This window comes from Platichthys flesus, chromosome 22 (genome assembly GCF_949316205.1).
Source record: "Platichthys flesus chromosome 22, fPlaFle2.1, whole genome shotgun sequence".
Lineage (NCBI taxonomy): Eukaryota > Metazoa > Chordata > Actinopteri > Pleuronectiformes > Pleuronectidae > Platichthys > Platichthys flesus.
In genome coordinates, this window is record NC_084966.1 from 3,248,066 (window position 1) to 3,263,764 (window position 15,699).

Consider the following 15,699-nt stretch of genomic DNA (forward strand, 5'->3'; position numbering starts at 1 on the left):
ATGATACACATGGAGCTGGAGCAGCAAATCCCCTGAGTGCATTCAATTGATTCAACGTGTCTTTTATTCCTCTTAAAATATGTTTTGGTGAAGATGTGCCGAAGGTTGAAAGAGATCTGAAAATGTCATATAATATAATTGTATAACTCTTCATCCCAATTACGAATTCCCTTTGTAAGAGCAGGGAAGTACCAGTGTGTAAAAGTGAAACACACAAATCAGTAAATGTGTAAACTGCCTCTGACATCCTTAACAATTAGTCTCCATGTGTTCTATTCCTCTGTTTCCGCTGCTGCAGGAAGCTGCAGTCGGAGTACGACCGGCTGAAGAAGGCTCACGACAGGAAGGGCCTGTCTCCGCTGCCCTCGCCTCCAGAGATGCTCCCGGCGTCACCGCAGAGCGCGCGTGACGCCGAACTCATCGCCGAGGCCAAACTGCTGCGGCAGCACAAGGGACGTCTGGAGGCCCGGATGCAGATCCTGGAGGACCACAACAAGCAGCTGGAGTCCCAATTGCACAGGCTGAGACAGCTGCTGGAGCAGGTACACATTATGCACGATGTCCTTGAGCAAGGCAGTGATTCCTCCACCGAGAGAGATGTCCTGGATTAATATAATTTGAGCATTTCATTGAATGTGAAAATCCGGCCAGTGAAGTAGGATAATCAGCTCCCCCCCGTCTTGTGTGTGTTTGTGTCTCAGACGGATTCCAAGGTGAACGGCACAGCTCTGTCTTCTCCCTCCACCTCCTCTCAGCGCTCCGACTCCTCCCTCCCTCTGCTACGTGTGGCAGCCAGCCAGACTACTGACACAATGGGTAAGAACTTACACACACACACACACACACACACACACACAGACAGACCTCCTTTAATTTGCATCAACCAATTTAAAAGCATAGAGTACATAAATAGATGCAAGATGTCATAAACTGCATGTAGAGAACACGCTGTCGGGCGTGGTTTAACTCCACTGTGAGAACATATTGTATTTCTGCATGTGTTTGTGTTTGTGTGTGTGTCTGTGTGCGTGTGTGTGTGTGTGTGTTGATCCCAACCTAAACAATGTGACTTATTATAAGAAGCAGATTTCTCATGATGGAAACAATCTCGTTCTCCTTCCTGTTCCAGGTGACGATGAGCTGTCCAGCCCATCCCAAGATGCATCTGGGCTGGAGGAAGTGATGGAACAGCTCAACAATTCCTTCCCTCACAGCCAGGGTACAGAAAACACAAGCACCGTCACGTACATCTTCTGCAAATGATAAAGATATATAAACAATAAGACAGATATTTCAGACGTCTTTCTTTCTCACTTGATTTGAGGCTGATTTCAACTCTCCTTCTTCCTGTCCTCTTGTCTTTTCTTCCTTTCCTCCTTTTCTCCGTGAGCCAGGAGGGAGAAGGGGACACCCATGAGAGGTGAGTGGCTCAACTTTCTCCACCTCCCCCTTTTCCTGTTTCCCCCTCTGAGGTCTATTTTCATTGCACGTGTACCGCCTCTGTCTCCTGCTGTAGCCGTATGGATTTTAGCCAGAACATCATGGTCTGACATTCAGCCTTCATCTGACAGACATGACGGCAGAGAGGAGACATCATGGTGCAGTGGGGGGAGCAGATATCTGTCCTCCCCCCTGTTACCTGTTTTTAATTTCCTCTGTCCACTGTCACTCTGTTCTTCACACATAGGGAACAGAGTTTGTGTTGTAGAGCTGTGTGGTGTGTGTGTCTGTATAAACTACTGTTTGCATAAACGTTCAGCTGTAACACATTTTCCATTATTCTAATGGCTTTAGATTAAAGAACATTCCAGTGAGTTCTGTAGAGCGGAATAATAGAATGTGTTATCTCTGTAAGGTGAGATACCATTAAAGTGAATCTGCTCGTCTGCACTTCATTCTACATGGAGTGGAACACATGGAACTTTGAACCAGGTCTGAACAGTTGATCACTCCACACTCACTTGGAGATTCTGTTTGAGAAGTGACCACATCAACAACTTGTTGATTAACAGCACTGTACACGTTTTACTGTGTGTGTGTGTGTACTAGTCGCTGTTATCTAAGCCTCTCTCTCTCTCTCTCTCTCTCTCTCTCTCTCTCTCTCTCTCCCACCAGGTCCCAGCATCGGCAGTTTGTTCCACATGGCGGATGACCTGGGCCGAGCCATGGAGTCACTGGTCAACGTGATGACGGACGAGCAGAGCGCCGAGCAGCACGAGGCCCCGCCCTTCTGATCCGCCCTGCCTACCCCTCCCCTCCTCCCCTCCCCCCCTCCACCTATAGCATGCTTTTCTAGTCAAAACAACTGGATTGGAAACACAGTTTACAAAGAGAATATATAACGTCTATTTTTGTGAAGGATTGCGGTTCCAACGATGCGTTTAAAATAACAACAACAACAAAAAGAAGAAAAAACATTATAACTTGTAGATTTCAGTAGTTTCTTAAAACGTCCTGAAGTTGTTTTATTATTAACAGAGGCTGGTTTTTAAACTTCTATGCAACTGTATAAAACTGGGGTGGGGGGGAGGCCGGGGGTCGGATGAGATACAAATACGTGTGTTCAGTGTGGTCATATATTTGTCATCTCTTTGTAATTGGGGAAACAGCTCAAAGCATTTCAGACATTTGTATCAAAAGAGAATGATTGTAATCATAAGGGTGCTTACAAAGAGGAGGCTGTCTTTGAATAACAGTGAACACTACTGTCAAGGTAAAGCAGGCGTCCTGGGTCTTTACAGTGCGTTGTCTGTGAGACTGTGTGGGTGTGTGTGTTTATGTATGGATGTGTGTGTGTGTGTGTGTGTGTTTGGGTGTGGTGCCTAATTTCCACATGACATTACAGCTTTTTTTTTGCTTTGGCTTACAAACCTCTTATTGTATTTGATTTTTCTATCATCCATCCACTCATCCGTCCATTTATCCATCCATCCATCTTTCCATCTCCCGTTTTTCTGAGCATCTCCATGAGAACAGGATTTATCTTTGTATTTGTCTCCAGCACAGTGTGCGTGTGCACGAGCAGAGGTTGTAAAGGCCTGAGTCAGAACTGAGATAAGTCAATGAGGTCACTGCAAACACACAGAGTCCCACCTCAGTGAGTCTGTGACCACTGCAACGCTTTACTGGCTGTTCTGATGGGTTCATGCTGTTCCACTTATTAACAGTAGGTGGCAGTAATGTGCCACACAAAGCTGCACTGGGTTCATGTTACTGTCCCTGTTTGCAGATATGTGCAGTGTAGAAAAGATCCACCCCAGCCAACGTGGAGGTCAGAGCCATAACTGGCTTTACAGAGTTTTTAAATTCTTTAGTTCTGCGCAGGGCTTCACAGACGCCCTCAGGAAGAACATCTGACTATTGCACTGGTTCATATTACTGCACAAGTGTCTTCTGGGGTTCTGCTGCGTGCACACTGTACACTGTGTGTTGGTCTATACGTTGACAGCTTCTCCCTGTCAGAGTCACTGTATAAGAGGAAGTGAGATGAATGTTGTGTCAGCTGAATCTGAGCTCTGCAGTTTTTCTGCTGGTTGAGGCTGAGAGTATTTTCTCGGAATAGGTCATTTTGATTTCAATAACAAAAGAAGCCCAGTAACATAAGCTCTACCTCGTGTAAATTGTTTAAGTCTAGTTCAGAGGCAATTTCTCTACTGTTCTCAATCCTGCACTCTTCTCAGATTGTTAATTCAGATTTGATTCTTGCCGGCTGATGGATTGATTCAGGTCAGATGTGCCACCAGCTCCTGCCTGCAGTGTGGGAGCCTCCAGTCTGAATGTTGGAATGCACTCGCTGCATTTCTCACCCGTCGGTTTTTCTATTATTCAAGTATTGAAACATTTCACACAAATCAGAGTGATCCATGTGCACTACTGTCATACCTGGGATATACTAGATGCATTTATTCTAGTTGTGTTACGTTTTGTTCTTTGGTTAAACTTTTAAGTTTTGTGCCGTGTGAGGTGTTACCATATAAGCATGTGTGACTAAACGAATCCATCCTTATTTAACGTGTTCTCACTCGGACGTCCTGGCGTTTTACACACGTGTGTTTTCAACTTCATTTTCTTGCAGCATGATCCCAGAGGTTTTACTTGTTTTGGTCCAGACACTGAATTTGATTTTGTTTGTCTTTCTTTTCCTTTTTTTTAACATTCGTTTCATTATCAGATAATTTTTCAAATAACGCATCAATTCTTCACGACATATCAGATTCCACCAAATATATGCCTTACTACTGTATTATAAAATGCTTTACTGTATATCAATAAAGCACGCAGTTCTGTTGATTGGACTCGACTCTGGTTTGATGGAATCATCCTATTTGCTTGTTCTACAGAACCGACATGGGCATCAACAGCTGCCTCGTGTTTAAACTTTAAATGATCAGGTTCATACTGAAGAATTCATTTATTCACCGATTACCTGGGTGAGTCAAGCACAGAAAATACAAGTTATAATGTAAATGTATAAAATTAAAAAAGGCTTATGATATTATATCATATGACATAGTTGTGATTTTCTATGTGAATGAAGGATATTTGTTGTTATTTGCACAGAATGATGATGTATTAGCGTTCATGGTTCCCAGAAGTTAAACCTTCTTCTCCCCCCCAGCATTAGGTCACATATGTAATTATGGTTAATAACAACACACATGCACAACTAATGATGCTCCCATCAGCCTGAAGCCTGATTGTGTTACAGTACTTGGCTGTAGGGACTCCCACTGTGTCTCTACTGGTGCTTCGGCCCAGCGTTCCTCATCCCCCTCCACATCCCTATCAGCGTGTGACGGAACGACCTCATCCTGTATGCGTACAGGATCGGGTTCAGGGCCGAGTTGGCGTGGGAAAGCAGAATGGCGGCGAGCGTGAGCGACATGGGCACGTTACAGTTCGGGCAGAACAGCAGGATGCAGTTGATGAGGTGGATGGGCAACCAGCACACGCTGAAGAGGAAGAGGACCAGGAAAAGGGAGGTGGCCTTCCGCAGCTCCTGGGAGATGCGGGTTGTGGACTTGGCCACGGAGGACTCTCCTGGACGGAGGTCAGCGGGAGCAGAGCCAAAACCAGCTGAGGCGATCCTGAACCCGAACTTGGTGAAGACTGTGGAAGTCTCAGTGTCAATAGGAGACTCGGTGCCAGACCTGACTTCAGCCTTACTCTTCTTCTCCTCCAGCTGTCTGACATCTCCCAGGTCGGGTCCCCCTCCTGGGCCCTCTCTCCCTCCAGAAGCTGAACTGACAGAGTCCTCTGTCCCGGTCTCGCTGCTCCCACAGGCGCTGGCCCTCAGGTCCACGCCGGCTCCTCTGGCCACGGCGATGCGTCTGAGTTGACGGCGAACGGTGAGGAAGATGTGGGCGTAGATGATGATCATGGCCACCAGGGGAACCAGGAGGCAGCAGAAGAAGTTGAAGTAGACCATGTAGGTCATGTCCACCACGCACGTGAAGATACAGTAGCTGGAATGAGACACGTGATTTGGGGTAAACCTCTGAGATCCATCTTCCTCATCTCATCCTCACCATCCTCCTCTTCATTATCCTGTCATCTGTCATCCATGCACTCACTTCCCTGCTGTCATTCAATCATTCCTTTATCAAGTCTGTCCATCACACAGTTCTTACATCCATCCATCCATCCACTCACCCACCTTGTCATTCAGTGATCTGTCGGTCTACCCATGCATTTCTCTCTCTTCTTCTTATTCCTTCCTCTATCAACTACATTTCCCTCACCTACTTCCTGTTTTCCTTTACTCATCCATCCATCAGCCCTCCATCATCACTCCTCCCATCCTCAACCTCTTACTTGGAGTCTGCTGGTTGTCGTTTCCAATCCATGAGCGGCACGGTGCCGGAGATGGCCCCGAGGCCCCAGGTGACCAGTAGCGCCCACTGGGCGTTCCTGGGGCTCATCATGCGCTGGTACTGGAAGGGCAGGAGGATAGCCATGTAGCGCTCTGCTGCCACGGCCAACAGACTCAGGATGGAGCTCTGGGGAGGTCAGAGGTCAGAGCAGGATCATTGTTAGTTTCCCAGCTTTATCTCACGAACATGAATTGCAGGTAATGTGTTTTCGATGAGTACCTGTGTGAGCACCATCAGGACGCTGACCAGCACCAGGCACAGGGGCAGGTTGTGGCGCGGTCGACCCAGGTCCGTCAGCACTGCACAGGGAATGGCCACCAAACCCACCAGGATGTCCGACACCGCCAGGGAAACCTAAACACACATGACAACACATGTTTTGTCTCCTTCACATCTCTGCTGTGCACACATGTTTCAGGATGGTGGAACTTGTCTCCCACCAGAAAGTAGTTGGTGACCGTGCGAAGCTTCTTGTTGCGGGTGACAGCCAGGCAGACCAGGAGGTTTCCGATGATGGCCAGAACGCCGATGAGGAGCTCGGTGGCGATGTACAGCCCTTTGAGGCGAGGAAGGAACTCATAGGGCATCTCTGCCGTGCAGCTGTGGGTCGCATTCATGATGGTGAGGAGGAGCCGGATTCCACAGTCACCTGGTCAAGAAGTTACATCGACTCAACTTGTTGCAGTTCAGAAAATCAGGTCTTTAAGTCACTTTACTTCTAAATATATATAATTCTTATCACTTTCCATTTTATTTTGGAGCACGAACACAGGGAGAAGAGGAGAGATATGAAAAGAGGGAGGATATTGTTCCAGTGAAGCTCAGCCTTTGTGCCGACCTGCTGAGCGGTGGAAATGAGTCCTGATAAGGAACAAAAACAATCACATATATAGAAAACACGACCGGCAGACCTCCCATTCCCTGTTTGCACACACCGATAGAGCTGCTGACCTCCCGCCTGTTGCTGTGCACACATGTAAATAGACCGTGAGCTGAACAGGCTCCACAAATGAACTCATAACAAACCGACAGTGTCCGACTTAAACAGGGAGATATTATTCTCACAAGCCATTCGCAGCTAATAGAGCAGAAGTTGAATTTCTGTATTTGTGCAAATATATTTCCTGGACCAGGCGTGATCAGGGACCTTACGCAAAGTGAATAAATGGTCGGGCGTGCATGTACTGAATGGATAGCTGAATTAATCAATTATTTAGAAGAAGTGCAATGGTCAGTTAATTTAAGTTATTTGCAGGTATAAATATCTAAAGGTTTAATTGAATATCAGTCCGTTGTGGACATTTGTCTCTTGTTCTCTGCACTTTTCATTTATTACGAATTGTTTTTCTTGGCTTGGTCATAGGCAAACACATAAGTATCTGATTTTGTCAACAGCCTAATTGATGATGGAAATAATAACTTATTGAATCCTTAATTATATCAGTGCTCATACTTTATTTTCCAGCTCTGCAGCGACTGTTCCTTAAAAAATGTTCATCCTCAACAAGAATAGGATGAAATACAATTAAAATCTGTAGATTAAAAAAAATCACTTACAATTATTTGATTTTTGTCTCTGCTTCTTGATCAATTTGTGCATTATTACATATGCTAAATAATCCTTCAGGTAAATTCTTGCACACGAATTCTGCAGGATGAAGAAGTTTGGGTTCATATTCTGATGCTTACTCACCTCTCGGCTTCAGGTGCAGTCATCACACAGTTTGTTGGATTCCAATCGTCCAGGACTTGTAACAACCTGACGGATGGGATCATCAGGATGCATCAGAGGGAAACCAGCACAGGAGCAGGAGGAACATGACCCACTGGGATGAAACTGGCACATCCCTCTTTCATTGGATAATAACTAATAACAGATAAGGTTGAATACGTCAACGTGGAGCCTGTTGAATGAGCGGCGGCGTTCACAACACCGGTCCAGACCTCTGTGAGATGGAAAAGCTGACAGTCGCTGACGTCAATCACCGACCTGCACAACTGAACAAACATTTCAGATTAAATGATCATTGTGTCTTCTGCAGCTCGTTTTCATATTGTTGAATACTATTAAATAAGAATGAATGTGGAACATGTGCAGAGCAGAAGGGATGTGCAGCCAAACAAGTGACAAAAACAAAAGACATACGGTGGTTTAAAATGAATGTTTGACTGTGGTGCTGGCAGATTGCATGGGAATTATGAACATGTTGTAAGTGACTGTATACTTGCATTGGCTGCAGTGTGTGTATATTAACTTGTGTAATATTTTTACATTCACCCGGGCAGTATACACCCTCAAATATGGGAACGACTCAGCTGTTGCTTAAAGTATTTATAAAATAAACAGGAAATGACATTTAAAGAAATGCTTGTTTTTAATGTCTCTCTACTACATAGCCTAGCTTGCATTTACTTTTATTCACTTCAGAAATACACAAAATATATAATTACCCAAACTTTTGCAAACAATATACAATGTACATCATCTATGTACACATGTAGTATATAATTTCTCAGACTAACCGTGCCTCCATTGATGATTAACCATGCTTATATATGTCTATATTTATTTATATAACTGATTTAGGTATTTTTGTCCATACAATTATAGTTAATATATTTATATAGGCTCATCACTTCATATGGAGTGAAAATACACTATGGAAGTAGAATTATAAGGTAACATAAAATGGATATGCTCAAATAGCGAACATGTAACTCACTAAGGTTCAGAACTTGAGTAAATAAACACTAAATTTCTGATTAAATTGTAAATTTTCTAACTTTCGGTGTAAGGAACTTTGAATGTTTGGTTTCGCAGTTCCATATTTCCACCACCAGGTGTCACTAAAGCGCTGTTATTATAATTGTTGTTGTTATGCTGACCCGGAAGTGTTAGCGGCTCACATGGCGGAAGTTGAAAGCCGTGTTGTGTTTACCTGAGCGGCGGCAGCAGCATGATCCGTCAGTGATCAAATCACCGCGGCTCCTCTTCTCTCATGTGTCGGTGGCGTTGAACCGCTGCAGCGTCGGTGGGTCAACATGTCGGGCTTCAGCGCGGAGCTCATCGATTACCTGGAGGGAAGGATCACGTTCGAGGAGTTCGACCAGAGGAGAGACGAGCGGAAGGCGAAGGTGACTGAACAACCGAATAACCGACTTAATACAGTCAGTGAAATGTCTGTGAACTAAACAACACCTGGAGACATTCTATACAGCTGAGTTAGCCTGAGCAGCTAAGTGAAGTTAGCAGCCTCAGTCTGAACTACACAACAACCATTATAAGTTATTATAACTGTTGTTATTTCAATGTCAGAGTTCACACAAACAAACAGGAAAACCTGGAGAAGTTTTCACATGAGGAAAAACCTGTAAATTGTGTTTGTTTTAAATATTGACAAAGATATTAGGTCTGAACTGAAACTCCCTGTAAGTAGAAGTAAGAAACAATATAATGAATATGTCCTGTTCTCTAACGCTCCTGTCAACATGGCTACCAGCGCTGCATCTGTACAGACCATCACCTCTATGGGTTATAACCAACAAGATTTCTTTAGACCAGTGGAGAGTGTGAAATTTCCTCTGACACAGTGTCTCTGTTCGTCTTCCTCTCTCAGGAGTCGGGGGTCTCGGTTGAAGTGGAGGAGGAGGAAGAGGAGGAAGAGGAGGAGGATGCTCAGCCCTCCACCTCGGCACAAGTCCCGGGGAAAATCGGTAAGATTGTGACGGCGAAGCAGAAAACTTTACATGACTTCTGCTAAAATGCATTTGATGCTTGATCCAGAAAAAATCTATTAGAACATGAACATACTGTTGATGACATCACCTGACACAACTCTTCTCCTCGGATGAAAGAGGGAGTCAGCCCAGGGGTCCAACTGGCCTTCGCCTCCATTCTAGGAGAAACATTAGAGCCACCATCTTCTGAAGAGGAGGATGAGGAGGAGCAAAAGGAAGAAGAAGAAGAAGAGGAGGAGGAGGAGGAAGAGGAGGAGGAGGAGGAGGACAGCCTGAGCTATGTGGATGACGAAGATGATAAGGATTACAGTGTGGAGGAAAAAGTGCGGACTGTGGAGGTGGGGCTGTCAGACAAGAGCCCGAGGCGAAGGAGCAGAGGAGGGAAAGGAGCAAGGAGAAAGAAGAGGGATGTGGAGGCAGAGGTGGAGTTGGAGGTGGAAGATCCGACGGTGGGAGACATATTCGCTCTGGAGATGGAGCTGAACCGAGAAAACAAGAAGATGATGAAGGTGAGGAGGAGGAGGATGAACATGAAGTCATGGTAAGTGTGTGTATTCCAGCTCTTTAGGTGCGTTAGGTTGAGACTCTGTTTGTGTTCAGGGGCGGCGCCATCGCAGCAAGCTGCCCCGAGCCCTGAGAGGCCTGATGGGAGAAGCCAACATCCGCTACGCCAGAGGGGACAAAGAGGACGCCATTCTGATGTGCATGGAGATCATCAGACAGGGTAGGACACAACCTCTGTGTGTCTATGGAGATCGAAAAGTCAATGTATGAATGATAATGTTCCTCAATATCTAAGTTCCTCTCCTCCTGCAGCTCCTCTGGCCTACGAGCCTTTCTCCACGTTGGCCATGATCTACGAGGACGACGGCGACGTGGACAAAGCTCTGCAGTTCAGTCTGATCGCCGCCCACCTGAACCCCTCCGACTGTGAGGAGTGGATCAGACTGGCCGAAATATCCCTGGAGCAGGACAACATCCGACAGGCCCTGGTCTGCTACAGCAAAGGTCAATCTTTAAATCTAAAGTCCCAGTTTTCTATTTGTGAGTCTGAGCAGTCACTCTCTTGACTTCTGAGATTGACAGAGCAACGGTTTTGATTGACAGCCATCAAGTACGACTCCACCAACGTGCGCTACCTGTGGGAGCGCTCGAGCCTCTACATGCGCCTGGGGGAGCACAAGCAGTGCATGGACGGCTACCGCAGGATCCTGTCGCTGCTGCCGCAGGAGGACGGCGAGCACTTCATGCAGATCTCTAAAGACATGGCCAAGTACGGAGCACACACCGACACATAGAGCTGTCTCACCAAATCTAGTTCTATAAAAAAACCTTCGTGAGTGTTGGATCTCTCCTGTGACAACTCATTTCTGCATGTGTGTGTGTGTGTGTGTGTCCTGTTTAGAAGTTACTATGATAGTAATGACTTTCCCTCAGCTCTGAGTGTGATCGAAGAAGCTCTGGAACGACACCCGTCCCTGGTCAGTGACGACTTCATCAACATGGCAGCTGAGCTCTACATCTCCAGCCGGAAGTACAACAAGGCCATGAAGGTACACCGCACAGTGTGTGTTACTTGTTATTCAGTTTCTTCTCACACCTCCTAAACATTTGTCACAGTGGTTTGAATATATATGATGTTTGTGTGTTTTCCCAGGTCTTGGTCCAGTTTTCAGGTATAGTTTTGATCAGGGTCGAATCTCAATCCGACTCCACGAACCCGACTCGAGAGGACAAAGAGAAAGAGGCAGAGGAAACGATGGAGGCGGCAGAGACCATGGAGGAGCCGGAGAAGAAGAGTGAAGAGGACACAAAGATGGCAGAGGAAGATACAGCGGAGGAGACCAGTGAGCTCTCTTTACTTTACCCTGGCCTTATGATTTTGACTTAATATCTGTTTTCAGAACACGCAGGATTAACAGTGTTTTGTGTCAATCCAGGTGAAATTATAGATGTAGAGGTACCAGACTCTGTCCCAGTGGACCTCAGGGCCAAGCTAATTGTCTGCCTCATACACCTACACTTCTACACCCCCCTGGAGGTAAACAGAACTTTCACAACAAGAAAACACGAGATGCATTATTAAGAGAATCTAACTTGAGAAGCTTTGTGTGTCTCTCTGACGGCTGCCCACTCTTAGAGCCTGGTGCCGTCACTGATGGAGCAGAGTCCAGAGGAGATTGGGGACCTGTACCTGGATGTGGGGGAAGCCTACCTGGAGGAGGGCGAGTACATGGCCGCTCTGCCTCTGCTGTCGGCCCTCGTCATATCCGAAAAGTACAACCTGGCTGTGGTGTGGCTCCGACACGCAGGTAGAACCGACATTCAAGTGTAACAGGGATCTTTTTGGGATCAATCAGCATTTGGGAAAGTTCATTGTGACACATTTTGATTCAAGACATGTGAATATGGCTGTTAAATGCTCTTCTCATTATCACTTCTCCTTCCAGAGTGCCTGAAGGCGCTGGGCCACATGGAAGGGGCGGCAGACGGCTTCACCAAGGTGGTGGAGATGGCCCCGCAGCACCTGGAGGCCCGGCTCTCCCTGGCCACCCTGCAGCAGCAGCTGGGCCGGCCAGAGCGTGCCCTCAAGGCCCTGGAGTCCATGTACGACAGCGACACACTGTCTCAGGACTCGTCAGCTGCTCAGAAGGTAAACACGCCTGTGTTTCTGTTTGGTTAACAGGAGTCTCATATCTTTGAATATGTAGGTCAGGGAATTCTTGTCTGTGTATCATCAGTGTTTGTGCTGTGATTGTAGGAGTTGAAGCTGCTTCTGCATCGTTCCACGCTGCTGAAGACCCAGGGACAAATACAGGATTACCTGGACGCTATGATCACCATGATCTCCATGCTGCTGAAGGTAGCACACACAAATACACTGCACACATATATTTCTTATCCTGTAGGTTTTCGTTTGAACAATGAGCTGGTGTGTCCTCTAGGTGGCCATGCAGCGAGCCAACGTGTGTGTGTGCTCTGTCACCGTGTCGGGTGAGACCCACCTGAAGCTGGTGAAGGTCAAAGATGTGATGCCGGAGATACCTGACCATGTAGCTGCCTATCTGGACAACACTGGTATGTATAGTGTGTAATAATGTGTGAGTGTGGCTTTAAGTGTTATGTTGGCCCTCTGCTGTATGTGTTGGTACCTGGTGATCAGGCTGCTGTACACAGCCTGGAGTTGGCAGAAGCAGCACAGAGCAGTTGGTGAGGTATTGTTCACTGTCAACACTTATTAATAGTTACCATATGTGGAGGAAATGCTGTTTATTTCCTTCTTAAAGGGCCACGCTTGAAGCTGTGCATGTTTTGGTAAATAGAGCAGTTCTTGTTTGAAACAGATTTGTTTGAGCTGCCAACTTTCAAGACTCTGCTGTTGTTTTGTTCTGCAGAACCAGCTGACACCAATTTAAACTGTATACTGTGCCTCTGAACAGTGGTTGTGGAGGCACTGGTTCTGTAGTGATGGTGTGATGTCATCCTGTGTCCAGGTAAAACCAACGTTCTGACCAGAGAGGACTGGTGGCAGCTGCTGGTGAGCTGTGTGCTGACGATGTGTGAGGTGCACCGCTACGCAGAGGCTGACCTGCTGGTGGAGTCCGCCATGGAGTTTTACTCCTTCTACGACAACAAGCCCAAGAGGAAGGAGATGGAGTTCTTCGGCCTGTCTGCCACCATCCTGGACCACAACTACTTCAATGCCTACAACTACATTAGGTAGACCCCCCTGTGCAGCTCCATCAGGGGGACTATTTGTCAAAGTTTCCTAACTCGTGTGGTTGGATTTATTTCTGAAACATCAAAATAACCCGCCATGGGCTCTTTATTAGGAACACCAGGTTATTCATGCAGTCATTGAAGGGAGGATCTAAATCGTCTCCTTTTCTCCCTCAACAGACTGATGCTGATGGAAAACGTGGATCTGCCTCAGCTGTGGAACATTTTCAACCAGGTGTGCAGCAGAAATAAACCTTTACATTAAGCAACCTGTTTAAAAAGAGAAGCCGTGGCTTGCCTGTGGCTGTTTGGCTAACACGTCTTCTTCTTCTTCAGTTGACGAGAAGCTCCAAGCACCAGCGACACCATCGCTTCTGTCTCCGCCTGCTGTTAAAACACCCTGATAACCACGCCTTGTGTGTCCTGTGTGGACACAACGCCATGGTGTCAGGGAGCTTCAAACACGCACTGGGTACAAAATGCACACACACCACTACTGACCTGAAAATATTTAACAATGAGTAGTTACGATTTAGGAGCTGATATTTCAGGCTCCCATCGGTTTTAGTCTAATTTATTACAGTTTAGACTCGCACACTATTTCTGTGATCTTTTTCCATTTGTCTTCATCCAACACGTTTCCAAACCTCTTCTGCGTCTGTAGGGCAGTACGTGCAGGCCTTCCAGACTCACCCCAACAACCCCCTCCACAGTCTGTTTGTGGGTCTCACCTTCTTCCACATGGCCTCACAGAAATATGTAGCCAAGCGACACATCCTGGTGATGCAGGTACAATGTTTGTGTGAACGCTTCTGATAGCCTATTCATTACACACTGTTGAATGAAAACTTTAATCCCAGGTGTGTTTCCAGGGTTTCTCCTTCCTGTGGCGCTATGTGGAGCTGCGTGGAGAGTGTCAGGAGAGCATGTACAACGTGGGCCGCGCGCTGCACCAGATGGGCCTCACACATTTGGCCATTCATTACTACCAGAAGGCTCTTTCACTGCCCCCACAGAAACTGGAGGTAAATACAAACACAGCAGTCACCTTAGAACATGCTCGTTGATTTTTGCTCATCTGCTGCATCGTGGTTTGTTTCAAATTTAGAAACTTTACTTTGGGACATAGAGGAATGGACCTACAATAGATTTTGTTTCCAGTTCCTTGTGCCAAGATCAATCTCCAGTAGATCTCAATAATGCAGCTTCACAAGATCATTTCCTCTTTTTCTCTGTCCCTCTCTCCATCCCATCACCACCCAACCTGCCTGCAGGGTATTGCTGATGATCAGGTGGATCTGAGGAGGGAAATCGCCTTCAACCTGGCCCTCATCTACCAGGCCAGCGGAAACCTAGAGATGACTCGGCAGATCATCAACACTTACTGTGTAGTTTGAAATTGCACACAAATGCCTCATCGTCTTTTCTTAGAGTTTCTGATTTTAATTTCCTGCAAGAACTGCACTGTGAAAGTGTGGAGGACAAAGACTGACTCATTCATCGATTTAAAAACAAAACATTTCATGAAAAAAATTATGTAAATGAATAGATCTAAAACAAGTAAGAAATAATTTGTAGAAATAAATGTATTGTGTTATCTTGGTCCTCCATATGAACCACCCTTACTCTTCATGCTGTAGTTTCAGGTATCTGTATTTATTGTGGCAGGTTGAGTATAGTGTGTATATATTTGCAGTTTTAGAGGCACTGGTGCTTAATTATTGTCTCAAATACTCACGACTCATTCTCGCTGTATGTGTCAAGGTTCAACTCTGCAACTGGTAAAGTTGAAACTGGAACTCCAGGCGATGCTTTCCTCCAGTCCTGTGTCAGCATATATCCTGTGTATCATTTGTAAATGTGCTCTCTCTTCATAACTAACAAACCTCAGTGATATGATGCTGTCAAAATGACACAGTTTCAACAGGTTATGCTGATGTACCCCATTTTGTATAGGCGGCTCTATTTTTGTTAACTAAATATTTTCAGCCAAATAAATTTATTTTGAATCATATTAAATCCTTGATGTTGCTCTGAACATGTATTATGTAGTAATGTGACAAACATGTATCCTAGTTAAAGGGAAAGTAAACCCAGGAATGAAAATGCACTCATGATCAACCCAGTACTCTGAATGGAGGGTGGGTGAAGAGTCCACACAACACTTCTGGAGTCTCAGGGCTAATTATAGGATTTTATTATACTTTTATTCTGTTGTTTTTTTATGAATTTGTGCTCAAAACTGGATTCACACTCATCATAATGCTGAGTGGATGATGAACTCTCGCTTCTAACTGCACCACTGCTTGATCTAAAACCTCTATAACTATTACAGTCCTCTGTGAAGGAAACCAGTTACTCCCCAGTA

At 45.8% G+C, this 15,699-nt stretch overlaps 3 protein-coding genes across 11 annotated transcripts in view; 2 read left to right on the top strand and 1 right to left on the bottom strand.

Moving 5' to 3' along the window:
• The window catches only part of dmd (dystrophin), a 170,507-nt gene extending 166,212 nt beyond the window's left edge, over positions 1–4,295 (top strand). For 8 of the 9 annotated variants that reach the window (XM_062380428.1, XM_062380431.1, XM_062380429.1 and 5 more), the window contains 4 exons: positions 299–542; positions 702–816; positions 1,130–1,219; positions 2,116–4,295. In XM_062380428.1, the coding sequence (XP_062236412.1) occupies positions 299–542; positions 702–816; positions 1,130–1,219; positions 2,116–2,234 (568 nt within the window). In that variant the 3' untranslated portion in view covers positions 2,235–4,295. Of the gene's footprint in view, positions 1–298; positions 543–701; positions 817–1,129; positions 1,220–1,394; positions 1,421–2,115 lie in introns of all 9 variants that reach the window. The other variant, XM_062380432.1, reaches the window with a different exon arrangement.
• Positions 4,296–4,491: 196 nt separating this feature from the next.
• On the bottom strand, positions 4,492–6,490 carry LOC133933374 (adenosine receptor A1-like). Its single transcript, XM_062380439.1, has 4 exons — positions 6,314–6,490; positions 6,093–6,227; positions 5,815–5,999; positions 4,492–5,465 (listed from the first exon to the last, which is right to left on the bottom strand). Exons 1-4 carry the CDS (start codon positions 6,488–6,490, stop codon positions 4,739–4,741), a joined length of 1,224 nt encoding a protein of 407 aa, XP_062236423.1. The 3' UTR covers positions 4,492–4,738.
• Positions 6,491–8,790: 2,300 nt separating this feature from the next.
• gtf3c3 (general transcription factor IIIC, polypeptide 3) lies at positions 8,791–15,350 on the top strand. The gene is made up of 19 exons (XM_062381008.1): positions 8,791–9,008; positions 9,491–9,587; positions 9,729–10,120; positions 10,212–10,335; positions 10,428–10,619; positions 10,719–10,884; positions 11,017–11,164; positions 11,269–11,458; positions 11,552–11,652; positions 11,752–11,923; positions 12,062–12,264; positions 12,373–12,474; positions 12,557–12,689; positions 13,106–13,331; positions 13,512–13,566; positions 13,668–13,803; positions 13,996–14,120; positions 14,204–14,356; positions 14,606–15,350. Exons 1-19 carry the CDS (start codon positions 8,916–8,918, stop codon positions 14,726–14,728), a joined length of 2,931 nt encoding a protein of 976 aa, XP_062236992.1. The 5' UTR covers positions 8,791–8,915; the 3' UTR covers positions 14,729–15,350.
• The last annotated feature ends 349 nt before the right edge of the window (positions 15,351–15,699 follow it).